The sequence below is a fragment of the Pezoporus flaviventris genome, unplaced genomic scaffold (assembly GCF_033815535.1).
Source record: "Pezoporus flaviventris isolate CSIRO_AGI_PZ_B2104156 unplaced genomic scaffold, CSIRO_AGI_Pfla_v1 ptg000097l, whole genome shotgun sequence".
Lineage (NCBI taxonomy): Eukaryota > Metazoa > Chordata > Aves > Psittaciformes > Psittacidae > Pezoporus > Pezoporus flaviventris.
In genome coordinates this window covers 2,870,645-2,897,311 of record NW_026892645.1, presented here as the reverse complement: position 1 = coordinate 2,897,311, position 26,667 = coordinate 2,870,645, and the positions used below count along the sequence as shown (strand labels likewise).

The window sequence follows — 26,667 nt, the reverse complement described above, 5'->3', positions numbered from 1 at the left end:
TGTTCTGTTTAGCAAGGGAGATGGCAGTTGGTTATGCTGTTATCAAAATATATAGTATGTGTTATAAATAAATACATGTTAAAAATTCCACTTCTGATCTGTGTGAGTGGAAGGAATAAAAGTTATGTGTGCTTACAACTTGGTCTATTAGGAGATGCTGCATTAAATATGTTGATGTTAGACTCGGTCTCATGAACTTCAAATGCCAAAGCTGTGTTGGTCAGAGGTGCAGTTCTGCCTGTATACGGACTGGAAGTTGTTCCTGTATTAGGGTGGTACTTTTCTTTGTAGGGTTCAAAGGAACCCAAAGGTACTACAGCGTAAAGGTACAGGTTCCTTTCCAGAAGTGTTTGCTTTGCTTTTTCATGGTGTCAGCACTCCAGTAAAATTGAGCGCTGGAGCTGTTAATGTTAAAAACAAGTTTGCTCTGGTAATTAGCAAATCTTCATAAATCATTTCACAAGGTACCTGTTGCCACTGGGCTTTGCTGCTGCCACGCTGGAATATGGAGGGGTTTTGCTGCTGAAGTTCTCACTACACTTTGAAACTCTTCACTGCTCCATGGGAGTTTATTTAGATGAGTTCAGCTTTCACAACGTTCTTGCTCTTGCTTTCTCCTTCATTTGTTGTCTGTAACAATCAACACTGGAAAATCTGTCTCTTTGTACATTGACTTCATTGGAGATGTACTTTTCTAACAACAATTCCTAGTTCCATACCATGTTTGCCCAGCCTCTCTTTACCTTTGTCCTTGGATGTATATGGCATTTGTGAGATAGCTGCAGTGATTTAGTAGTGCATGTTATAACTTATAACTCTCCTTCATGCTAATGAGTGCTCAAAAGATATCAAAAGAAATGATAATGGTGAAATTTTCACATTTCAAAGAAAGTCTATTTATTATCAAACCCTCTGTTCATTAGTAATGCTTCAGAAGTAGATGAGAAACAGCTGCTTTTCCTGAGGAAGGCATCTTTTACTTGATAAAGAAATCAGCTGGATGCCAGTGTAGATATGTTGCTTACACATTTCCACTTTGCTGTTCTGAAAGATCTTGCATTTTCTTACTTACTCTTGGGCAATTCCATTTGATTAAATTAGCCTTTGCATATAGACAGTCTCTCTAATGGAGTTATCATTCTTTGGGCTGATGTGTCTGTTGGAAGACAGTCTATATTCTGATGGAGATAAACCAGTAGCTCTCATAAGTTTGTTCAGTTTCAAGTCCAATAACTACTGAGTTTGATTCATTTTACATAGGGCAGCAGCCAAAACCCTGTACTGAAGCTGTGTGTCTGATCTCATTGCTGTTGGCAACTTGGTATCACCAAAGGGAGTTCTGTTGGCTCATCTCTTAACTGCATCCTTCTTGCTGGGTAGTGGCAATATGCACACATGTATACATGCATGGTTTATGTGTGTACATATGTGCATAGAAGCACAGTTGCTTTATTTCCAAAGCACTAGCTTAATGCCCTCTGTTGGTTGCAGTGCTTTCTGGAGGTCAGAAAACCTGACCTCACATGTGTTGCTGTGATGGGGTTGTTTTTTATCTTTCACATGTTGAAGCGCACGAGTGGATTAATCTGTCGAAAAACACAAAGCTGAATTGACTCAGTGCAGCAGCTTCATCTGTGGAGCAGCCAGTATTGGGTGATGACATTTTCTGGTGAGTGTAACTTTTGAAGTATAGGTCAGGCTTGTGAGCACAGTGCTGGTTGGCGAGTTGTTCCTTCCGCAGCACTGGCTGGCTACGTCCCTCCTCTTCCCCCATCCCTGCATCTCCCTCTGCAGTCCAGGTACAAAAGCTCTACTTGTTGTAAGTCTACTCCAGTGAAGGTGAACCTCCTCATAACTGCAAACACCCTATGCAGGGGTTTGTTATCATGCTAATGTGCTCGTTTTTACATCTTTCCTGTTGTCTCAGGCTGGCCTCCCGGTGGTTGGGTTTGCACCACTGCTCTTTAAACACCACATTTTGGAACCATTTGTATTTACAAGCTGCAATACAGTGCTGTTGTCTTAACGTTCTGACTGACCCTAATTGCTGTGACACATGTAACTAATGATGTTTTGTACTTTCAAGGAGTGCACTAAAAAGGTGATGACATATGAGTTACTGAATAAGGTACTGTGCAACTTGTGCTGTAGAGTTTGTGCAGACCTTATGGAGCATAATAAGCAGTTTTCCTGTGCTCGTACTTGCTTCCCATCAGACTGGCCTCTCTCCAGCACTGAGGCTGCACTGCACACTGGAGGCTCAGAGGGAGAGAGCAGCAGAGCCCCAAGCGGGTCTCTCAGCTTGCAGAGGCCTAATTTGATTAGGCTTTGATTTGATTCGCATGATTTGTGGCAAATATGTCACTGTGTGTGCATGTGTGTGTGTGCAAGGAAACTGAAAACAGGTGTAATTTAGCAAAATGAACATTTCAGATTGCCATTTTATTTTTGTTTACTCTTCAACCACAAGCTGATTTATGCTCATTGGAGTCTTTGAACTTCAACTCCCTTGAAGAATCTCCAGTCTATCGCTTTTTGATGTTGCTGGAAGGGGGATGTGTGTGCGCGGGTTCATGTGCTCCCGTGCCATGGTGCTCTGGGCAGTCTCACTCCAGAGCGCTTCCCTTCCTTTGTTTAACCTATGACCTGTGAAAACAAGAGTTAATCAAAAGTTCTAAGGTAGCTAAGAGGAAGGGGAAGTGTTTGGTTACAAATTAAATATGAGCAAGTCATAAGCCATAAATCTTCAGTAGTGCTACTAGTTGTGCTACTTAAGTTGCATGTGGTACAGAAAGTTTTTGGTTATAAATTCAACCTCCATTTCTTTGGAGGGTTGTTTAGAGCCTGCCTCAAGGATTTGCTTTTTGTAAGACAACATCCATGTCTCTTTTTTTCCTTTTGACAGCAATTTAGGAACATGCAGATAACTGTATTTCCTGATTTTAATGTTTGGGAGAGGGGCAACTGGAACTGGTCACAGTTTGGTCTAATAAAAGCAGGATTGTTTCACTCTGAGTAGTAAACACATGGAATAAGTGATGAAGTAAAAGTGCTGAAGTTTTCTAACGTATCCAGGGGTTTCAGGGTGAGAGACATCCTGAATTCTGTGAAGGAGGGAGGTGAAAATTGCTGCGAGATCATCTACACAATTTACACAATATTGTGTTGGGTTGATTTGTTTTATCTTGTCTTGCACCTCCCTCAAGCAAGAGCTACATGGCTTCCTGTGTATTGTTCTGTGCTGAGGTCTCCAAATGCCCACTAACTTCTTCACTTCAACACAGAAGACATCTCTCCTCAAAATGGAAAGGTGTTCTTAAAATGAGAAAAAGAAGTGCTTATGCTGTGATGCGAAATCATTACTTGGAAAACACTGATTAAAAGAAGGCGGAGTTAGTGTTAAACAAAGGATAATAGTGAAGTTCAATGCAAGATACAACACTGAAGAGAAATGGGAAAGCCAACAAGGAGTGTAGAGAAATAGGGCTCTGCCTTCCCGTCTGGTGGATGGAGGGTTTGCTGATGCTTTGATGTTGTGTGAATATGAGGCTTGATGAGAGTCATAGAAGCTATTTTCTAGGTGCTGAGCTAAAGAATTAAAATTGGATGTGGATGGAGTATTCGTGGGGATAGAACGTGCAGATCTGTCACGTTTGGTGTGCTCCAGTCTGTAGTGAGGTGAGGTTTGGATGTGAACAAACAGGTCCCAGCAATACAGGTGAGTAAATCTTTGAAGAAAGAACCCGACCTTGGGTTCAGAACAGGCATTGTCCCATTGGGTACAGGCACCACGTGTCGCCAGCGGTGCTGGGGACGTGGTCTGGGTTAAGGCTTCAAACGCAGTGCAGCTCTGGCAAAGCGGACACTGCGGTAACTCACATTTTTTTGTTGCTGTTACAGTACATTATACACATACATTATAAACAGAGTAATATTTTAGAAGATTCTTATTGTAATTCCATCAATGTAGTTTTCCAGGAAGGTCCCTGAGCAATTAAGTAGAACTTTAAATATGCCTTCCTGAAGCAAGGTTTGGTTTCATAACATCAGGGAGCTTTCTTGGTTTTCTGTCTTTTCAAACTCCTTTGATAGCTGCCTTGCAGGGATTTGTTTACCAGGTTCTTAATCTCTACTTAGCAGATAGGTTTTGAGAGGATTTCTTGTTACCCTTGTAATGGCTTTTAACTCTGCTGAAGTTTATTTAACAAAACAGAGAGAAAGAAACTTATCTTCTAAGTAATCCTTCTTGATTGTTTACAATATAATGCCAAACTTAAATGCTGTTTAAAGTGGTAATTGTCTGTCTGCTCTATTCTAATACATAGTTTGTAAAGATGCTTAGAGCGTATTAATTTAAATGATAATACTGTCATATAACATGAAAAGTTAAGTTGCTTATCAGTATATTTTGATAAGCTACTTACATTTTACAGTAGCATTTGCAGCCTTCAAACAAATGTTAATGATGGAGTGCCATTCACTTTATCTGTCTCATATATAGCTTCTCACTTCATTTATTACTAAAAGCTGTACAGTTAGGAACCATGGGGCACTTAATTCTTTACAGTTGTCAGGATGTAGTCATATTTTATAAAAGCTTTAAATTCTGTCTAACTATATCAAAATAGAACCCATTTGCTTCAGAAAGCATCTGTGATTAAAAGAAGAATCTGTTTGTGCGTCATACAAACCTGCGTTGCTATTTGCTACAGCTGAGGGGAGATTCCTCTGGTATTTAACAGGAATTGAAATAAAGAACCATGCTGTGAAAATAAGGCACAAAATCATACCAAAGCAGACTGTAGTGAAAAGCAGCATCTTAGCTCTCTACCTTATTTTATGGAATGAATGTGATATTTCTGCGTGTTTGTCTTAATTTTGTTTCTCTCTTTCTTGTGTAAGATGAGTGCAAATTTACTAAGGGTAAAGTTTCTGTTTGACCTAAGGGCTGGCCTAAGCACTGTGATGAAATAGCATTTGACAGCAGTTAAAAACTGAGATACTGGTTATGCAGTTTAAAAGATTGAGTTGTATCAGATTTATAACTGTGTGTCTGTGGTTTGCTGGGCTGTACAGAGCTATTCCACATAGACTTTGGGAAACCACTATGATTACAAATGTTCCACCATACATGAACATCAGTGTGCATTTACCTTGCAGTCTGAAAACTTTCTTTGGGTTGTATGTTTGTTATATGGGGATGAGGAGGAGGGTGAGCTCCTTGCTTCCACTGGGAAGGAGGAAGCACTGAATCTCAGTCCTCAAAGGAAAGGGTTGCCACAACCTTTGGCAGTGTCCTTCAAATGGAAGGTCTCATGTGGCTTTCCTAAGAGGTATTTGTGAAGTGCCATGTTCAGTGAAGGGTGTTGGTAGGATGCATCTGTATCATAAAGGCCAGCAATGTTGGATTTAATAACTGAGATTTTGCAAATTAAATGTAGGTTTTTGCTTTCTGTTTTCTTTTTAGTTACCTCCCATGGTTTGAAGTCTTCTATAAGCTGCTCAATGTCTTGGCAGATTATTCAGCAAAAGGACAGGTAACGCACTAATCCTTCTTTTCCCTGCTTCAGTATCGAATGAGGGAGAGAGGATAAAAACAAGCCGGTTTAAGAAGTGCTTGTATCAGAGATGACCATGGGAATTACTAATCTGTACGATGCAGTTACACAGAAGGTCATATTCAGCCAAGCTGAAAGCTGGGCAAGTGCCTTTGCAAATAAATTATTTTGGGGAAAAGGTGAAGTCCAAGACTGTGACTGTGGATCCAGCCCAATTTAGTGGTTTTTCTGCAGTCACCCATACTGCACATACCTGAACTGTATTCAGCACATCCATGCAATTCCCATATTGCAGTTTGAACTAAGCCATTAAAATTTGCTTGTAGGTTTATAAATCATAATTCATGATACAGAGAAATCACATATATGTGATTGCAGCACCTAGCCTGGTTTCATGTATTTAAAGTATTACAGGTATAATCTTCCCAGTTAGGTTGATTTATTACCAATTTGTGGTAATAACTGTATTTTGCATTTGTCAGAATCATTCATGTTTAAGGTAGAAGCACTCAGGATCACATCTTCATCCAAATGGATTATATGCATTTGGCTTTACCCTAGAGCCAGTGAGATGTTACAAAGAAGTTGCGGTAAAAACTGGCTTGCTCTGAGCTTAGTAACTATGTAGTGCATAGGTTGTGACTCTGTGTTGCAGAAATATGTAGAAATACATCTGAGAAAAGTAGTATTCATAAAAAATCATGTTGTAAAACAGCTTTCAGAGGAAACTTCATAGTCTAAGGTATAAATCTATTTCACATTTTTCTTTATATTTGCAAGTTATCTAAGCCCCCAGTTCCACAACTGTTGCCCTTCTGTCTTGGAGTTCTGCTTGTTACAGCTATGGCTACTTAATATTCTTCTTATTCTTTTTTTTTTTTCCTTCTTCTTATTTCAGGATAGTCAAAGGAGTGAGCTCCTAGAAACGTTTCATAAACTTGCCATCCCTGAGCCAGGAACCTCTGTTCATCTTGGAGTGGTAAGTGGAGTGGGAGAGACATAAAGTGAGGTGTTCACTTTTCATTACGTATCACAATAGAGGAATGTCAAAAGCAATTCTCCTTTTTGGAACTTGGTACACAGATGTTGTTTTCCTGTGAGGACACAGAGCTGTGAAATTCCACTTTTCACATTTGGGGCCCTCTGTTTCCCTTTCCTTAACCTCAAATATCTTTGAAATGCTGTTCTTTGATTGGAAGAAGATTGTGTATATTCCCCGTGGAAATTTCTCGCCCTATCGTCTGTGACCTGCAAGAGGTCACGGAGCAGCAACATGACATTTATTGCCCACACTTCTGCAGAGCTCCTAGATCTTGCAGGTTTGCAAGGGGGACAAAGCTGGAAAGCAAACAGTCACCTACCTGTCCTAGCAGCATTTTGAGTATTAGCTGTTTAGCACATCTTTTGATTCCTTTTCCTCCCCCAAAGAAAAAAAACACCCACACCCACAAAAAAAGGACTTATTTAATACTTATATCTTCTAGGAAAATTAAAGAAGACCGAAAGAATAGAAATGTGGGCTTTTATTGACATGACTGTATTTGGAATTTAGTCTTTTGGGTTTTTTGTCTTCATATTAATTTTTGCAGAACAACTTTGTGTTCCAGCCAGTAGTGAAAAACTACTTGAGATGCACATTACTGCAGTTGCCAATTAGTCATTTAGAGTTCACATGGAAACCAGTGGTGTGTGCAGCCACAGTTCTCCCTCTCATTTCCTTTACTCCTTCTAAAGTACTTTTTGGCAACGAGCAGCTTACTCTCATCACTTCGCCCTGTAATGTCAGTCGACAGGTAGCAGTTGTTTGGCCTCAGTAGGTCACCAGCTGGCAGCAGCAGTGTCCCAGTCCTCTGGAGGCAAGCTCTTTTCTGAACAGCATTTCTGTTTAGGGGGCGAGCTGTCTCAAAAGGCAATGATCAGTTGGGATATTTCAGGTTTTTCATACCAGTGGTTTCAAGGAATGCTGCTGGTCTCCCCTTGTCTCAGACATTTCATGGGTGATGAAGCAAGAAAGGATATAAAAGAAGCAGCCAAGGGGCTGTTCACTGGGGTGTCTTTACACATTTTCTTTTGACTGTTTACAAGCCTGCTTTGGGGTCAGGGTGAGGTTCCTATATGTGATATAGTTGTAGATAGTGTTCCTGTATCTTTGCATTGCATCTTTTGAACTAAACTGAAACAGTGCTAGATCAAAAAGCGAAAAATTGTGTTTATACATTTAGTGTCTATATTCAGTGTGGCTGTTATAGCCCCTTGCTATTTTGGGTTATAGACTGTTCATGAAGCACTGAAATGTCTGAGATATATATATATATATACACACACATACATATATCTCCACAAGAAAATTGTGCCAGTTGTGGAACTATGCCAGGAATAAACCACCTTCAAAGCTTCAGCAAGGAATTAATCAGTAGCCCTAAAACAGATTATGAAACCCTTAAAAATAATCTAAATTGTATACAATGCTGATTTACAAAAGCGATTGGGTTGTATTTTCTCTTTTCCTTTCTCAAAGACCTAACCAAGGATCGTGCAGGTCATGCATGGTCATTGGGAACTAGAGTGAACCTGGTCTTTTGGAATGCAGACAGTTAAAAAAGGTAGCAGTATCATGGATTATGAGATGTGGTCTTTCAAAATGTGTTTTTTGAGGCATATAAAAGTGATGTAGAACTTTAATAATATTTTCCAGGTCAGTGGGCATAAAAGTTAAAAATTAGGAAGAATTTTTCAGCAAATTTCCATACCTTCACCATTTTCTTGAATGAAATTTAGGGATGCTGTAAGTCAGAAAGGGACCTGTGTGCTGATGTTTCCTGTAGTCCATCATGCAAGATGTGGAAAAGATGTCTTGAATTATAGACTGCCTTGGAGTTTCCTTATCATATGTCAAACATTGTGTGAGTCTGTATCGGTGTCTCTGAAGAACAAAAAAATGTACTACGACTTTTCAGGAGCATTTGATACTTTCTGTCCTAATGCATTTCGTATTGCATGTGTGATCTGAGAATTGAGCTTTGAAACCCATGACAAAGAAGTTATACTGGTAGTTGGTAACAAATGTTCTGTCGTTTTTACTTAGCTGAGCAACTGCTATTACTGCTCTTACTAGTACCAAGCAATACATTTAGATTGCTTTTGACAATATTGCAATAATAAATATTTGCTCTTCTTTTTAGCACTCTTACTTTACTGTGCCTGACACCAGAGAGCTTCCCAGTATACCGGAAAATGTGAGTACTCCAGAGGACCTTGCACTTTGCCTTTTCTGTTTAATGTCAGCAGCAAAAGAGATAACATTTGTTACCTCTCTTTGGCCTAGTAATAGATTATATTCTGTAAAATACTGCTAGGTGTTGTAGTGAACTTGCATGTTTCAGCGTGCCTCAGATTTCTAGCCAGATGATAGGTCTGTGGGAAGACAATGCGGCATTTTCTGCTCTTAAATACTCTTTACTATGCTCCTGCTCTGTCTCTCAGCCAAATTTTTATGCCGGTTATCTCCGTTTCCTTTCTCAAATATTTTGCTGTCTGCCTTAGCACCGTAAACCTCGGTTCATGGCATGAAAGAAAGGAAGAAAAGGGAATGATCAAGAGATTTCATCTCATTTGTAAATGATTTGTATATCAGATTACATTTGGGGCTTTTTGTTTCTGTGTTGTAACATTGTTGCTAGCTTTTTTTTGTGTTGTAGACTTTCATACTGACATGTATCCTGTCAGCAAATTTAATAGATGTGCTCTCTCTTCTCAGGTACTTAATTTTGTAGAAATATGATGCATTAGGAGTAATTCAAGAGTCAAATCCTGTCCTAATCCACACATGAAGTTACTTGTTTAGAGGGTTTATATTTTATGCTCATCTCTTTTATGCTAATCTGCTCAAACTTTAGCAGTTTTTATTTGATAAGCCTCAAATCACCTGGAGAGCAAAGAAGGCAGCTTATTTCCATTTTATGGGCTGGTGAATTGGAAGGCATTGAGTAATGAGCTAGTAATGGCAAGAAACCAGTGGCAGGGATTAAAAGTAGATTGTCTGCCTTGGTCCTGCTTTAACTGATATGGAACAGCTTAATAACACAGTACGTAGTAAAGGCTTCAGGAAGTATAGCTGTATTTATGCTCTGTTGGTTATATCTGCTGGTGATGCTCGCTTTATATTTGAAGGTATGAGTCAGCTTCCCAAAACATTTGAGCAGGAGACATGATGAATGTTCATGAATCAAAGGCTGTTATAAAAGCAGAGGCCTTGGGCCAGAAGGAGTTGGAAACCCTTTGAAAGCTGAACGCTCAGCCTTCACGGGTGGGAGGGAGTGCCATGTGATGCTAAAAAGCATCCTCTTTGAACCATTGAGTGGTGCTGATGTGCCTCATAGGGGCTGTGACTGTTTCCTGGGTATCCTCTGCAGCCATGTCACTGCCAAGGGTGCACTCAACAGTGTCTGGGGGTGAACCAGGGCACCTCTGGGAACAGAAGGGGAAAAACATTTCAGTTAACAAATATATGTGCCCCTGTACTTATATACATGTACACACGCATATACCTAAAGTTAAAAAGCTAGGTCTCATTGTAAGAAAGAAAGGTATTGAAAATCAGATCCATTGATCTGACGGTTGTTGCAGTTGACTTCTATGTCTCAGGCATTTTGCGTGCTTATGTTTTTCCTGATGAGTTATGTGTAATTTCTTATGTGTATTTTATCAGCCTGTTAATGCAACTTTCATGTAGAATTGGAGCATATTAGGGAATAATACAAGGACATTAAAGGAGCATGAATCTTCATGGTTTTTAATCAGTTGGCCTCATTTATTCAAAATTCTACATATCTTATCAGTAATTACATTTAAAACCCGTATTAGGAAAAGTTTTAGTAGTGCCAAACTTTGAAGCTGTATGTGATGATTAATGGAGAGCTGCACAGAAGTCTATTTGGAATGTTAACAAACTTTATTATCTGACTTCATGTCAGATCAATATGTTTAATGAGTCACAAAAGCATTTAGCATGGACACTTTCATGTAGCAGCTAAGCATTGACTTTTCCTAAAGATTTAAATTACATGAAAGATTTGTAAATGTTTTGTGACTTCAGAAATAAATGTGGGTGCAGTGCAGGAAATACAATGCAAGACTGTAACTTCCCTGGTAGTATGTGTAGTGTTTCAGATACCAGGCAAGTTACCAGTCTGAAATGGTGACATGTTCTTGGTGTGATGTTCTGGTGTATTTTTGTATCACTGAGTCCTATATTTCAAAATGCCTGATTTTTCACTTGTCTATTATAGCACATCTTTTGCTACCTGTTTTTCTTAAGCCCTTTCCCTTTTATTTCTGTATTTACACCATTTGATAAAGTGTATTGTCATTACTTTGTTCTCCGAAACAACGTCATGGCATTATAGAAGTGTTAGCTGCACACCAGATCACCTACCCTGTGCTAGATTCTGATTATGTGATTTTTGAAAGAACACAAGCTTCTAAGTAAGATGAGAGATTTCCAAAGGAGAATAGAGAAGGAAACCTGACTCAATTCTGTTGACTTGGTCTAAGAGGGAATTTGCTGAAGTCTTCTACATGAAGCTGTTGGAGAGCAGACTAAAATAAGTGAGCTATAATCCATGTTTGGGCTTCACTCTTTGCAGAGAGGGCTCATTGGCTTGTTCTTTCAGTGAGAAATTCTTCATTAGATGATGGAGGAAGAAAAGTGCATGAGATTTTTTCCTGTCTCAAAAGTCAGTGTGCATGTGTGTTTACTGGTATTAGCAGATGATCAAATAGATGATTGATCTAGGAATGAACTTTTAAAGGAGTGTGAGGGAATTTTGTAGCGCTCTCAGTGAGGAGTGGGGGATACCTGTACCCAATTTTATCTTGAAAATCACACTTTTACTCCCCCAGGAACAGCTTAAATCCTGGGAAACAAAATACACAACAATTATACTGCAAATTGGAATGCTTTCATTTGTATTTATTTAACTCATTCATGGTTTTGTCACTTACGAGACGTATCTTTCAAAATACATGTGTAAGTCCCAATTCCGTCTTCAAAGATGACAGCTTTCTTATAAATAAAACTCCGAGCTAACACGTGAATTTCCTCAGTATCAATACATTACCATACAGCCCACATGCTTCACAGGTGTCACTGGCAACTTTCTGAGAGCAGAGAAGACTCAATCCTTACAGATCTTTCCATCTGAAGGTACATCTCTGTGTCAAAGCCAGTATTTCACCAGACTAAACTTGATGAAAGAATAATTGCAAACGACGTCCCTGGGTCTGTTTTCCTCTCACTAGTGGATACTGTTGCCTTACAACCAGTCCATGCACACACACATCTACATCTCCAGGCAGAACGTGGGGATTATGTGCTCCTTTGCCATGCCTCTGATCTGATTGGCACCAAAGGGTGCTTGTGCTATACAAATACTTCTAATTCACACTGTTTGCAGTGATTGTGTCGTCATGCACCAGTGTTTTGGCGTCGTGGAAAGATGGGTGAGAGGGGGAAGAAGAGCCATAGAGAAGACAGCTTATGTTTAGACAAAAATATCATGCTAATCAGCACAGATGGGATGAGAAATACAGAAAAAGTACATGATAGTTTAATAGGTTTTTGGCAAAATATGTTGGCTTCTAATTTCCGCCCCCCCTTTCTTTGAATATACCTGTCTGTGGCTCCAGCTTTCCAGTAACAAAGACCTGACTGATTGCTTCATATTAACATGTTTGAAGCTAACCACAATGAGCTCAGTTTTTCTCTATCTACACAGTGCTGCAAAAGTCTTCCAAATACAATGCTTAATTTTTCTTTAGTTCTTTGTGTTTGGATGGCAAGCTGTGGAACATATTTTTGCACAGTATGAAGCATCTTGGCAGACTTCTCAGGCCAAGTATTGGTGGTTTTAGAGTTATCTTTGGATCTGTCAAAAGTGCTAATAGGCTTTGTTGAGCTTCTTTAAGTTTCTAAATCATATTTGCTTTTTGCTTTTCTGCACTTTTTTATTTAACGATGATTAAGATTGCACTTGAATTCATGACTAATCTAATTTTGCTCTCCCATGTGCTTTTTGTATAATACTGTCTTTAGCATACAGCAGCCCTTCCATATCTGTAAGAAGCTATTTGGAAATGAATTAATGAATTCCCTGTTTCAGCATTTTGGACATTTACCTTGTCCTCCACCACCTCCCCTTGTTTGTTTCTTTAATTCTCTGTTTTAAGACGTGAAAATATCCTCTACACACAAACCTCCTTTTTTTTGTAGTACATTTTGATCAAGTTACCTACATTGTGGCTTTCTAGTTTTGTTAATAAAGATCTTAGGAGCACATTCTGCTGTTTATTAGAAAACAGCTTAAATATTTAGTAAATGATAGATTATTCATAACACTGCAGCATGTGCACAGGGCAGTTACATTGGTAGTGAGGAATAGATGATGTTGTTGGCTGATGGGGTGATGTGGGGAATGAACTGGCTCTTGTGCAGTTTGCTCAGTTTCATTTCCTGAATTTCAGTTATTTACAGTATTTTTTACATTGGTGCTTTTAAATATTCGGAGCAGCAAAACCATGGAAGGAACCTGTGTTGTCTCTAGGCAGTGTATATCTAACATTTTGGCACTGTTACCTGTTTGTGTCTTGATCTTTCTGTACTTTAAGGGCAGATTGCAGATGTGCTTTGCTTACAATGTTCTTCTACTGCTGTTAATTTTCTTTATCCTATATAAACCTACTGATGACTGAAGTAAAATTGGGTGTTTGAATCCTGCCTCTTCACCAGAGATGGGCATCTGTGAATTTTATCTCCTTCCTCATTTCCCCAGCCCCAAGGAAGTGCTTTCTTGTCTTCCAAGGGGAAACCTGTGTCTGGGTGCATGAGGTCAGGAGCTCAGACAACCTCTGTAACTGTTTGTAAATTGCCTCTTAAATGCCCCTATGTATTTCCAGTCATCAGCATCGCTGTAGCATAGACTGAGCTTACATTTGCATTTATCATATTAGAATTGTCCTCTTAAGGGAGCTGGGTTTATTGTTGTGATGTGAAATGGGTTTTTTTTGGTACTTAATCAGTCAACTTCAAAGTTACCATAGAAGTGACAGAACATGTTTTTTCTCAGAGAAGTGTCTTATCTATTAAGAAGCTGTATGTGAAGCATCATCCATTTTATTATGCCAGGACCTAGCTCCCCAAAAGTTAGGGGAAAGATACTGCAGTTAAAAAGTACTCTGACATAAGGTGACATACTGCTTGCTTGTGTTAAGCCACATAGTGGGTGTTGCATAACAGGAGGATGAAGTCTGGTGGGGTTCTTTTTTTTGTGAAGGACTCTTGCTTTTTGAATTTTTGTAAAAATTCACTTTGTAAAATGAATCAAAAATTATTCTTTCTCTTCCCAGAGAAATCTGACAGAGTATTTTGTAGCAGTTGATGTCAACAACATGCTGCACCTCTATGCCAGTATGCTGTATGAACGCCGCATCCTCATTTGTTGTAGTAAGCTGAGCACTGTAAGTAAAATGCAGAATAATTTCTTCTATTCGCAGTGTTTCTTTATAATGACAGTCATATGCAAGACACGATCTGGTGATCTCCAGGTCCCCCTTCCAGCCTCAGCTATGCAACCTCAACTCAATTCTGTGGTGCGGTGTGATGATTTTACATAACCTCTGATAGCATCTAGTGATCAAATGAAAAATGGTCTTTTGGATGCAGGAATTCTTGGGGTGTTTATTAAGAAATATACAAACATTTATGCCGAAGTGAAGTCCCTTTGTCATAATTCACTTGTCAGGAAAAAAATGGATAAATCATGATACTGTCAACTGGATGTTCCAGTGACCTTCTCTGGATGGGCTAAAATACATTGGCAATTCAGATTTTTGCAGTTTTGTCTGATAAGGTGTATCCTTAATGCTACTTAGGCTCCATCAAGTGTCTGAGAGATGAAAGCTGCTGAATACTCTAGAGTCCTCTCCTCTGAAAATGGCTGGACATCAAAACAAGCACGCAGCTTGATTCAGTTCAAAGTTTTGTGTTATGCATTTCAAGGTTTATCCGTCAATAAGATTGTGATTTACTTTATAAAAGAAAATGTTCGGTTTTCATTCTGTTTGCTCTGTAAATGGCTATTGATTGCTTTCCTTTATGAATGAGGAGTATAAGATGGTTTAACTAATTTTGCTTTCTAGTGCTACGGACTAAGTACTTGAGTGGTCCTTTCTAAAATACAAGCTTTCATTTCCATTTTGTATGGATTTAACTAGTCTCTTACTGCATGACCATAACCCACTTTATTTTGAGACTAAAACTGCTTCATGGAATTCTAATTACAATGGAAGTCTGAAATTATATACATAAAATCATGTATGGATGATCTGTTAATACAGGGCAGAGAAATGAAAGAGAGTAGGACTTCCACTTAATCTCAGAATAACTATTACAACATTGCTTTGAAAGGTAAGTGAAGCCAGGAGAGTCAGAATAATCTAAGGGACCTGTTAATAATTGTTAGCAGTTTACAATCAATCCCACATTTAACTGAAAGAATGTAAGTATTACAAAGTTTAATAGTGTAGAAAACTCGTAAAATCTTAACTTTTCTATCTACCAGGTGTTCTGTGTCCTCCCTACTAAAGTAAGGGAAAATACATCCACTCCTGGTAATGGAATAAAAGGAGAAAGGGAAGTGTTTATTTCAGAAACCTAAAGAATGAAAAGAAGAGTAAATTATCAGAGAGGGAGAAAGAAGAGAACGGCCATCCAAAGCATTTCAGAATTGGTGTGGTTGGTTGGTTTAATCTCTCCCTTTGTGACAGAGCCTGGGAAGAAGAATTACTTACCTGTCACTTTGCCTTCCTTAATGAGCCATTTCACAAGTAGGGTTGTGTTTTCCTCCCTATCTTTGTGCTATTTCTCTTCCTTTTGCCTCTGTCCAAGATAAAAGCATGTCGGGTTCTTCGGTAGGGAGGGGTATTCATACTGTGTGTTCTTATCTTACAACTTTATATATAAACTGCTCCAAGATTGGAGTGACAGTGTAAGACAGGTTTGAAGTGTTGGGCCGGAGCCAGCGATTCCTTCCCTGCGCGCTCTGCTCTGCATGTTCCAGCAGTAGGAACAAGCTGCATTATTTTATTTCAAACTGTGCTCAGTGGAAGCCAAGACCTTGTAACTGGAAACGTACCAAGCTGAGAATTCTCAAAGTAAAGTGAGGGTGGGGTGGTGCTGAGGGAGATTGGGTTCTTTGTTTATAGGTTTATAACTAAAAAGTGGAAGGGACCTCTTTGTGGTTAATTCCAGTTAACTTGGTGATAACACGGCACACTTCGTACTTAAGACTTGAATTTAGTATCAGGTAAGAAAGATAATGAAATAGTCCTGGATAAGAAAGTCTGTCATAATAGAATAAATTCTGTGCTATAATACATCATATCAAATTTTAATTTGGAATCTCCTTAATGTAGTTAAATTGAATGAGATGTAGTGGTAACTGAATGAGGCTGTGTTTGTCACCTATTTTATAGACCACATGTACTGAACCTGTGTAAGAATTATTGCTCTTTTCTTGCATTTTTTTCTCTTTTTTTCCTACAAAGGGAATCTCAGATAATTTCTCAGGCTGTTAAAGCAATTATTTATGTTAAATTTCTTTGTGTTTCCTGTGATCTACTCAAGAAAGCCAGATCCGAACCCAAATGCCTAAAAGTGCTTTGCAAAGGAGCACCTGCTGGTGGGAGCATGCTGTTGCAAAAATGAAACAAGCTTTCCTTGTGTCCAGTATTCCCTCTTCCATGTGAATCTGCTCCTGCTGCCTTGCTGCAGCAAGCTCGCACAGTTCTTGTTCTACAACAGCCTTACAACTACTGTTGCAAATGTACAAGCTCTTCCTTCCCAAGAGCTCTGTCTCTGTCCTTAAAACTTGCCAGTTAAGTCTGGACCTTCATACACAGCCTTACAACAGCCCTGCTTTCATGACTTAATTGTTGGATAGCTCAGTCTTAAGCTTTCTACTTTGTTTTTAGCCCCAAGTAATGCAGAGAAATTATCTTACAAGCACGCCAGAGGTAGTATATGTTTACTAGTATATGTTGCACATCTGTAGCCATGTACTGCACCTGTGCATCAGGAGAGAGAAACGTGCGCTGGAAAGAGCCCTGTTGTAGTTCAACATCATTTTATAACTTTTATGTGTGTGCCAAAATCCCATTGATTTCATTTGCTGAAACAAGGCTTTTAGAGTATTAAATACAGAACTACAAAACGTGCATTAGTGAATCAGTGTCTTTCTTGCATAGCTATCTTTTTACATTCTCTAGCAACAGCTGCAGGAAGCTGAGGCAGTGGAACTAATCTTATTTCCAAATGCTGGATTCCTATAGTTTTGACAGTTGGGCATTTCTCAGGCTGCCTTATTATTAAGTGCTTGGTTTCTGTATGGCAATCACTAATCAGGTGAGGTCTCCAGCAAATACGCTATTTCTTTTTTATGAGCCCTTATCTTGGCAGAGTTGAAGGACAGTGCTGGTGCTTACCCATGGTAGTATGTTATTTGAATTCCTGCCAGATAGCAAGGTGGGAGTACATCTCAAAAATAAGTGACAGGTTCTGCTCAGATGTCTGCAGTGTTGAGCATTATGTCTGTTTAATCTTTTCTTGCTGAGTTTTAAAACCAATGGGAGGGGGGCTTGGAAGCGACCTCCTTGGATTAGCGAGTTCAGTCCTCTACAGCAGCAGCCATGTTAGATAATAATGCCAGGAAATAATCCATTTGATCCCGGCAGAGCAAGTTTAAAGTAAGAATTAAATTTACAAATGGTATTTTTTCCATCTTTTTTTGATTTGGAGAACAGAAACAGCAAACATAAATGATTTAGGAATATAGAGGAAAAAACTACAGTGGGAAAGCAGGCCCTTTTTTCTGCTGCGTATTTGGAGCTAGGCTCTGGCTTTCATCTAATCTGCAAGAGAGGAACATCTGCTCCAGTAGGAATAATATAATGCTAACTTGAAAAATAATGGGATAGGGATAAATCTTTAGACTTTCATGAGTCAAAAATACAGAATAAATTCAGGATTTCTTAGCTTCTAACTTTTGTTTTAATTAGCTTCCTAACATATTAAAATTTCCATTCCCTATGGACCATAAAATAATGTTCACCTGCTAATAAAGGCCTTTCTTATTGAGAAAGACTGAACAGGTACTTGTTCAGATACTTGCTGTTCTGATCATGCTGCAGAGGAGCTCAGTAATCCTCCCCCAAAAAATCTGGGGAGTTTGGTGCATTCTCATTGCTTATCCAGATCTGTATTGTTCAGAGGCTTAAATATTATGTATTATTATACATATAATATATGCCTGTCTTCCCTCTTCTTGTCTAACGACCTGCATTTTAATCTGAAAACCGGGTTCTGTTACTTACAGAAACTGCACTGGAATTACATAAAGGCTTTGGCATTGAACATAAGCCAAATTGTGTCCAGGATTGTTGCTGATTTTCCCTGAAGAGACTGTGTTAGCTCATCTAGACCACTTTCTTACCAATCGTGGGGTCCTACGATAGGGTATATAACTCACTGGTCTGTCTTAATGGAAATCAATAATAATGAGGATCTTCTGGTTTTTTAAGGTTACACCACATCTAACTGAATGAGAATTAATGTCACGATTTGTCTTTCTGTTGTCTTTCATCTCACACAACTTCAGGCCACCACAGGACCTCAGTCCGTTAGAATTTGTCTTTTTGGTATTTGTAAGCCGTGTTCTCCCTGCTTTCTCCAGTCCAGCCAAGCATTACATGCTTGATTTCATCCTACCTTCAAATAAATGATAGCCTTTTGCTGAGTATTGTTTTCAAAATGTGTCTCACAAGCAAAACACATTGCACTGCTTGGGCTGGGTATCATTTGAGATTAAAAGACACTCTAAACTGCAACACACTGTCAGGGTGGATGTGATTGCCTGTCACCTCTTATTCTTTCCTTGTATGTGTCTATTTGTATGAGTGTTTTTACTTATTTATTTATTTTCTCTTTTTCCCAAGTGTGTGTGTTCATACCCTCTTTGTATAGAATTTTGACTGTAGCTTTTGCCGAGAGATCCTTATTGAGGATTACCACCTTCTCCGTTGTAATATCCTTAGTGTAACAAATATCCTGCTTAGCTTCTTTTCCAAATTATTAATTACAGCTTGAAATAGGATTGAGAGATGTAATTTCCTCCAGTGCTCTGCAAGGATTCTCCCCACGGCTTAACTGGTAGACTTGTGGTTGCTATTTGTGATCTTTTTCATTCAGTACCTGCCAGCATCAGAACTGTTCTGAATGAGTTTTTAACAATATACCTGAGATATTCAGTGGATCAAGTGATTTGGTGAAGGGCAATTAGATGAGAATCCCTTTTAAACAATAGCACGTTAATCTCTGGGTTTGGCATGATTCGTTCTTAAAAAACACATGCCACATTTTTACAGTTCTGTAATAATCTCAATGCAGTTTTATGTTATTTAATGAATGGTTACTACCAGGATTGGGGGCATTTGCTTTTAGTATTTTTAGTCCCCTTTGTGTTTTCATTTCCATGTTTCTGTTGCTTTAGAGAACGCTGGGTATTCTTTTCAGGTCTTGGTTGTTGAATGGATCATGTTCTCAGCTGTTTACAGAGTCAGTCCAGTGACAGCCACCATAAACCAGTCATGCTTCACCCACCAATACCCCTTTATTAAGCGTACTGTATATTTTCAATAAAGCATGTTGGTATGAAAGCAGAATTGATTTTTTTACTGATTTTTCTTCTAACTTTGCCTTTCTAAACTTGTTTTTTGTCTTATTTATGATCCTGTTTTAATATGTGTTTTTCAGTTAACTGCCTGCATTCATGGGTCTGCAGCTATGCTCTACCCGATGTTCTGGCAGCATGTTTACATTCCTGTTCTGCCCCCACATCTATTGGACTACTGTTGGTAAGACTATATATATGTATGTATATATATTATATAGATGTATATATATCACTTAAATTCACAGCAGTTTTCACATTTCTGTATAGTAAGTCTGAAGTCCTCTTATGATGCAACTGTTACTCTAAAAATATATGGGCATATTAAGGAAGCAACCAACCTAGTAAGTAACAAAATGTATTTTTATGGCAAGATATAATTGTCTATCAGTATGTTGAAATACTCTTAATATGTGTGGTTACTCTGGAATGCTGCAACGCAGATATTGTGTAATTAAAACTTGTTTTCAGCATATCTGTATTAAATGTTGAAATCTGAATTAAGACTCTTAACAGTAGAGGATACAGTGGAGAAGAATTGGCCTTGCTTTAGGCTTCTTAGAGCAGTTATACTTCCAAGCCCTGTTAGGGAAATAATGGAGTTATTGCCTGGGCATGCAGGGATGGAACCGGTAAGGCCAAAGCTTGACTGGATTTAAACTGAAGGATGTAGAGGGTAACAAGAGTGGAAGTGAATGGGAAGCACCAATCAAACACGGACCTGCTGCTGCATGGTCACATAGGCAAGTGATGAAGGAGGGAAGGAAGTGAGAAAGCTGAGGGACTTGGTTCCTTTGTCTGCACTGGCAAATCTGCTGCTTCCCCACTAGGTCTCCAAACAGCAGGAACATTGATGCGAGTGTTTTGCTTAGTGCACTTTTGGGAAGGATTTGGAAACAGAAAAGCAGCCTCCCTCTGCCCCCTGGCCTCTTAAACAGTCCTCAGAAAGCAAGACAAACTTAAACTTACTGTGTCACTTTAAGTGTGGCTTGGTTAGCTGTTTTTTTAATAACAACCTCCAAACAGTGTGGAGGTTGGCTGGTTTTTTAATAGTGATAGTGTTCTATGTGACGTTTTCTCTGCATTTAAGCAGGATTAAGGCAGCAGCTGGGATAAGCAGCATTTTAAAGTGAAGTGCTAGGAACGGAAACATGTAGATTTAAAGGAGGCTTGCTCCTCTGCAGACGATTTAAATGTTAAGTATGTGCCTATGTCGAGGATACAGGGAACGGAATCTAAAAACTGTTATCTCCTGTAGAAATGAACCTTCAATTTACTGGGTGAGCAGGAAGGGCAGGCTCTAGTCATTTGCACTGCCAGCAGGTGCCCTTTCTCTGCATAATGGGCTTCGCATGTGTAATTAACACATGAAGGCTGCTGCTGCCAGCTTTTTCTTCAGGTACATGCTGCTAGGAGTTTTCAGGACAACGATGTGGACCACAAGAGGCTTTTACGCTGGTGGGTTTGAAGATTAGGTATTCATCGACTTTCTGACAAAGGCACGTTAAAAGGGGCTAAGTCCAGATCCCGCAGTCGGGAGCAGAAGTGTGCAAAAAGCAAACACTTGGGCAGTGTACCCAAGGAAATAAAGACACATGTCATTGAGCTCTACTGAATGAATTCTTTCATGGCATAACACCCTGTCCATATAACGAATGAGCCAGCTAGTGTGGGAAAAATATAATTTAAAAATGCAGAATTATTAGGCAGATTGTGAATGCATGCTCACAAATACAACTGATTGCCTTAGCCAGCTATGAACTTTAATTGGAGAGGTAGCTACACACACTATAATTGTTTGAATAAGCTAATTTAGCAACAATTTATGTGCCATAAATATATTTCTCAAAATAGAGTCCATCTATTTTGTAACCATGTGAACTTGGAGACGTCATTTTTGCCAGGGAGCACTGAGCAATCAGCTCCGAGCTCTCCTCTGTAAGGCAGGATTATTGCAGTGTCTGCCTCTTAAGGGAAATGACCTGAGATTATTTAAAATAGAAGAGTTTAGTTTAATTTTAGTTATCGCCTGGTTATTTCTCTTGCACTTGTGGCATAAGGATTTTAAAGAGCTGAAATGGAAACAGAACGTAAAGGGAGAATTTTTCAGTTCTTATGAATACAAAATAGCACGTTCATTCACTTGACTGTGTCCATTTATTGACTGTGCTGTGTGATGCTTCTGAATCTTCTCCTGCCCTTTTGACAATCACAGAAGGGTGCACAGACTGCATTGCTTGTCATCTTTGAAAGTTTTGAAACAGGTCTGTTCCACTTGTGAGTATTTGCTTTTAATCGTTTGAGTTGCACTGGAAACTTTTCATACAAAGGAAACTTCTAAGGTCCCGACTGATCCACTGACAGCTTCACAGTTGTGAAGCTTGAAATTTGATGTAATTCCTGGGGAGGAAAAGGGGACGCAACCACCACTGGATCTTTCCAGAGATACAAAAAGGTAGAATAGCTCCCTTTGCAGAGAGTGAACAGGTACAGAGAGTAACTAACTCTCCTCCTGCCACTTCATGATCCTTTTGGCCAACATCACGTAAGGGAGACATCAGGCTAGGTGAGGAGAGTTCCCTTTAGCTGTCAAGAGAGGTGTGCCAAAAGCCTGTATCTTCAAAATGTTTGTTCTTAATACTCTTTGTACTGAGGAGGCCAAGTTAGTACTAGCGGTGGAGTACCATGGACATGAATGACTTCAGTCATCCAATCCCTGTCATTTGCATTCACTGAGGGTAGGAGTGGATGGGAAGCAAGGGGAAGAGGGCTGTCCTTTACTGTTATTTTTTAATTAGGTACCTTTCTTTGGTATATTTTCAGCCCAGGGAAAGAATTTTGGTGGAGAAGACTGAAAATTGGTGGGAATCCTACCATTAGATCATTAGTTTTCACACCTTAAGGCCCAATTGCTTGTTCCTTTGGATGGAGAACAACAGAGGAAACATGAAGCACTGCTGGTTGGGTTGGGTTTCTGTTTAGTTGGGTTTTCTGGGGGGTTTGTTGGTTGTTTTTATAAAGTACATGCAAGCAGGTGCACATAGTACTGGTTAATGAGATACTGCCACCAAGCATCACCACCAGCCAAGCACATATGACCACTTAAATTTGAACAGGTCTTGTCCATCTATTTTGTTGTTGGAAATTTAAACATTTCTTGATGTGAAAGAAACAGCCTATTAATTTTCCTCACTTTTTCTTCCAGTTTGTTTTTCATGTGGCATAAAAACACTCCCACTGTGTCTGTTTTCTTCCTTTTTTGCTCTTGGTGTCTGTGTTTAAAATCAACCTGTAAGAAAAGCCTGTCTTTGCTGATTGGTAGCACAGCTTAGTGTGTTCTCTAAGTCCCAGAGCATTGTCACGCAGGTTATTCTGTGAGCTTTTACCAGAAGCAACAGTATATTTTCTAGGGTGATTAAACCAGGCTTTTAAATTAGATGGACTGCTTAGCAGCCAGCATTAATATATTCTGAGAGCCACCTTCCTAAAGCACCCTGGCACAGCTGCTGAACAAATGCTTCTATTGGTGCGGGTTTCCCTTTCTCCAGGAGTTTTTTTAACTCCCTTTCTCCCATTTTCTAAATCTGCATATAGTTCAATATGCTGCTGTCAGTAGGTGGAGGGGGTAACTGGAGGGCGAGTACTCCTGCTGCTCTGGAAACAATGATTCCTTCCTCAGGAGCCTCTTGGTCGGCATTTCTATTTAGCCTGGTACATCTGTGTACTCACTAAAAGCTCTTGTAGTTGCTCTTCTGGTTTCTTAGCTGTATGTTTTCTACATCATTCCAATTTATGCAGTCAAGTTCCTTCTTTGCATCAATTACCCAATACGTTTTGGACTGAATTCTGTTGCATTTCAGAGAGTAATCTTGAAGAGAAATCAGGAGACTGCCGTAGAGAATAAAGTACTACCAGTGTGAGCGAATGATGGATTAAGTCAGTATTTGTACATCAAGACATGAACTTAGTAAATGTGATCAAATCAATTTTCCAGGAACAGTGAAGCAAAATGCTGCAAATCCCTGTGTAGCTGTAAACTATGAACCTTTTTGAGATCCTTGGGTTTTACATTACTTGTTCTGGTGAATTGCAGTATTTTTTAAGGGTGTTTTTTTTTCACTTAAGAGGAAATGTCCCTCTATTTCACCTGCTTCTCTTCCAATTAGTAGTTGCCCACCTCTTGGGAGCATAATTAAGAGGTCTCTAGTTAGCCTAAGGAAAGGAATTAAAGAAATTGTAAAAATGCAGCTGTAATAAATGGGCAATATATAGCCATTAAGTCCACAATATCCATATTCATGCTTATGCATTGCTACTTTAATGATTTGATGTTTACCTATATAACTCATTTGATTATAAATAACGCTGATTGCATTGGGAACCCGTGTAGCACAAGAGGAGTAATAACCTTTCTCTTTGTTCCAGAGGACTTGGGCAGGCATTTTGTTCAAGCAGTAAATACACACAGTAGAAATTGATACTTCTTAATTTTGCACTTCATGGATATTGGCTGCCATCAAACAACTTTGAGTAATTAGTACTTGTGGTTGTAAGAAGCCCCGAGAGTGATGAAGTGTCAAGCAGTAGGTAAAGACTGGTCTGAAGGGCAGTCTTTAATCTGTCGTGGGTCCCAGAGGATTAAAGGTTGTGTGGAGTGTTCCTCCCATTTATACAAGCAATGTGTCTTACTGAAGTTCACTTGAAAGTCTTGGAAATACACATCTCACCTGATAAAATATTAAAAACTGCTTGAGTGTTTCATGTCTCAGGACCTGAATAGCAGTTAGGAAGAGCTGTGATGTTATGCTCTGAATGGGAAGAGGAGGCACACACCATTCCCTTGTACCAAGGGTGGCTGAGTATTTAAGCAATGGCATATGATCAACACATGATAAAGAAAAAGGATGATAAAAGCAATTTATGAACCCTGACATAAGCCTTCAACGTTTGCTTTTAGGTGTGTTTCCTTTTCAGTCATCTTGGTGGGTGATGACAAAAGAATATAATCTCTCTGGTAGATCTGTTTGGGAGTATTTATGCTCTTTACCAGAATTTTATTCTATTGAGGTTATTTATGATGGTTGCTTAGTTAAACTTTTGGGAGCATAAGGGGCTATCATGGTGAATTGTCCTTAAAAACCTCTTCATAAGCACAAATATTTGCAAAGCTAACACATTGTACTTTAACAAGTTACTGCTTCAAAGTTTCCTTTTTCATATCCTCAGCAAAACCAGAGCAATTTTTCCTGTCAGTGGGTATGCTGAAACCTCTCTTTGTAGTTGTATAGTATCAAGTTGTTGCTCGTTCTGTCTCTTCTCTGTCCAGGTGTATGCCCTGTACAGTCCATTAAGCACTGGAGGACTGGAGTCCTTGAATATTTAGTAATGCATGTTTAAAGAAATAACAGATTTCAGAATGCTTTTAGAAGTCCAGTTACTGTAGCCTTTATGCCGTCCCTTTAGTAGTTTTATGGGCTGTATTGCCTTTATTTGTAATGTTTGTTACTGGAAAACTGAAAAGATTATTCATTGCATCATTATGCATTGAAAGGTGGACATGATACAGTTAAGTAACTTTTCCAGGTTCAGGTTTTCCTGTGCTTGGTGACAGACTCTACTTTTGGGCATGTTAATAAATGGCTGTTTTTCTGGAGTACTGCACTGTTGCTGCTTCCTTTCATTACGTTAGCCAAAGTTCCACTAGATGAGACATTTGCAGTCTTAAGACTTCCTGCTGAGGTTCAGACTTTGTATTTTTGAGATTGAAGCTGTCGTGTTCATGAAACTGCTTAATTAGAAACACATTCATGGCCGTGTACACTGGAGGAGTCTTGAGCAGCGCAGCCAGGCACATGGGGAAGTCGAGCGTTTGTGCAGCTGGCAGCTGACCTGGTGGTTTATACTTTGGATATAAAATTACTGAGTATTTCCTTGCTCCTGGAATGTGGCCACTGGAAACGATGAGATGTGGGTGAAAGAGATAGCGTTTGTCACAAATAAAACATGCAAAATGACAAGTAGACCTGCCCAGCAGCATGCAACGATCCATATGTAGCAAGTGTGTATCATGTTGCATGGAAAAATTTCTAAGAACTTGGATGTATGTTCTCATCTGTGACATTCCCAGGGAAGCAGAGCCTTCGGGATGTGTATCTCTCTGGGCTGTCATGAGGTGCTGTCTTGGGTGAAGCTGGGGCAGGGACATTCTCACTGAGTTCAGTGAGTTGTGATGTAATACACAGCACTGCAGGATTCCACAAGTGAACTTGTGTGGGGCTTTTACATTAGATTTGTTTAATGTCTTCAAAAAGTGTTTTCATGTGCGATGTCTAACACAGAGGCTGTTTCCATCTCTTGGTACAGCATCCAACAGAGTAGCAGTTTTAGGGGGTTTATTAATAAACTGATAATCATTAATATGCCTGTCAGTAAATATAGTTTTAAAAGGTATTTCTCATGACAACTAGAAGCAGTGATTTTTGCTGGTCTGGTGCCTTTCAGTAGTTTTTTTCAGCAGCGTACTTCTCTTACTGAGCAGTAGGTACCAGTTTCTAAAAGCAATATGGAAGATATTTTAATCCAAGGCAGTACAGTGACATTTCTCTCTCTTTTTTTTTCTTTTTTTTTCTTTTTAATCTGAAATTGAAAATGAGCTCTTTGAGCTGCTGTATCCAAACCAAAATGAGGCTATTTTAAAAGTTGTGTCTGTCTGTGTGCTTTCCGTTTAACAGGCAGTATATGCCATATTTGCAATTAGCAGCTTTGGCATCCTCTTTGATGTGTTCTAATAAGCAGTGCAAATATAAGCTTTCCCTGATTAGTTGAGTGGGAGTCCTGTAATAGGCTTAATATTAGCAATACTGTATACACAAAGATACAACTTCCATTCAGTGTTCTTCTCGTGTTATGGAGCCCATGTTGGTGTTTGCTAACATCATGGAAGGAAAACCAGAAAAGATCAATCTTTCTCTTAAATGTTAGTGTGCTGTTTGAGGGCAGTGGCATCACACCTGTGTCTGAGGCTACAAATTTGGCCAAAGAGTCTCTTGGTGCATTTAAGGTTTGTGTTCTGGAGGATCTGATGGTATTGGTGTATGTCCCAGGAGCTTTGGAGTTCATCAGAATCTTCAACACTATTTTTTGTATTTTTCTTTCATAAATGCAAACGTTTTAAGATTTATACTTAAAGATAAATTATTTAAATGTGTCCATATTGAAAGGATTTAAAACCTGTGTACGGGGCGATACGTGTTTAATGTATTAAATTAACCACTTAACACTGCAATAGGATGGGTTTGTCTGAAGAATACTCTTAGAAGAAGTCTGTG

The 26,667-nt window shown here is 39.2% G+C and overlaps 1 protein-coding gene across 6 annotated transcripts in view; it reads left to right on the top strand.

Annotated features, from left to right (window-relative positions):
• DENND1A (DENN domain containing 1A) overlaps window positions 1-26,667 on the top strand; it is a 189,819-nt gene that overhangs the window by 77,171 nt on the left and 85,981 nt on the right. For all 6 annotated transcript variants that reach the window (XM_061476666.1, XM_061476663.1, XM_061476665.1 and 3 more), the window contains exons 6-10: window positions 5,468-5,537; window positions 6,457-6,537; window positions 8,741-8,794; window positions 13,962-14,072; window positions 19,423-19,523. In XM_061476666.1, coding sequence (XP_061332650.1) covers window positions 5,468-5,537; window positions 6,457-6,537; window positions 8,741-8,794; window positions 13,962-14,072; window positions 19,423-19,523 — 417 coding nt within the window. The remainder of the gene's footprint in view (window positions 1-5,467; window positions 5,538-6,456; window positions 6,538-8,740; window positions 8,795-13,961; window positions 14,073-19,422; window positions 19,524-26,667) is intronic.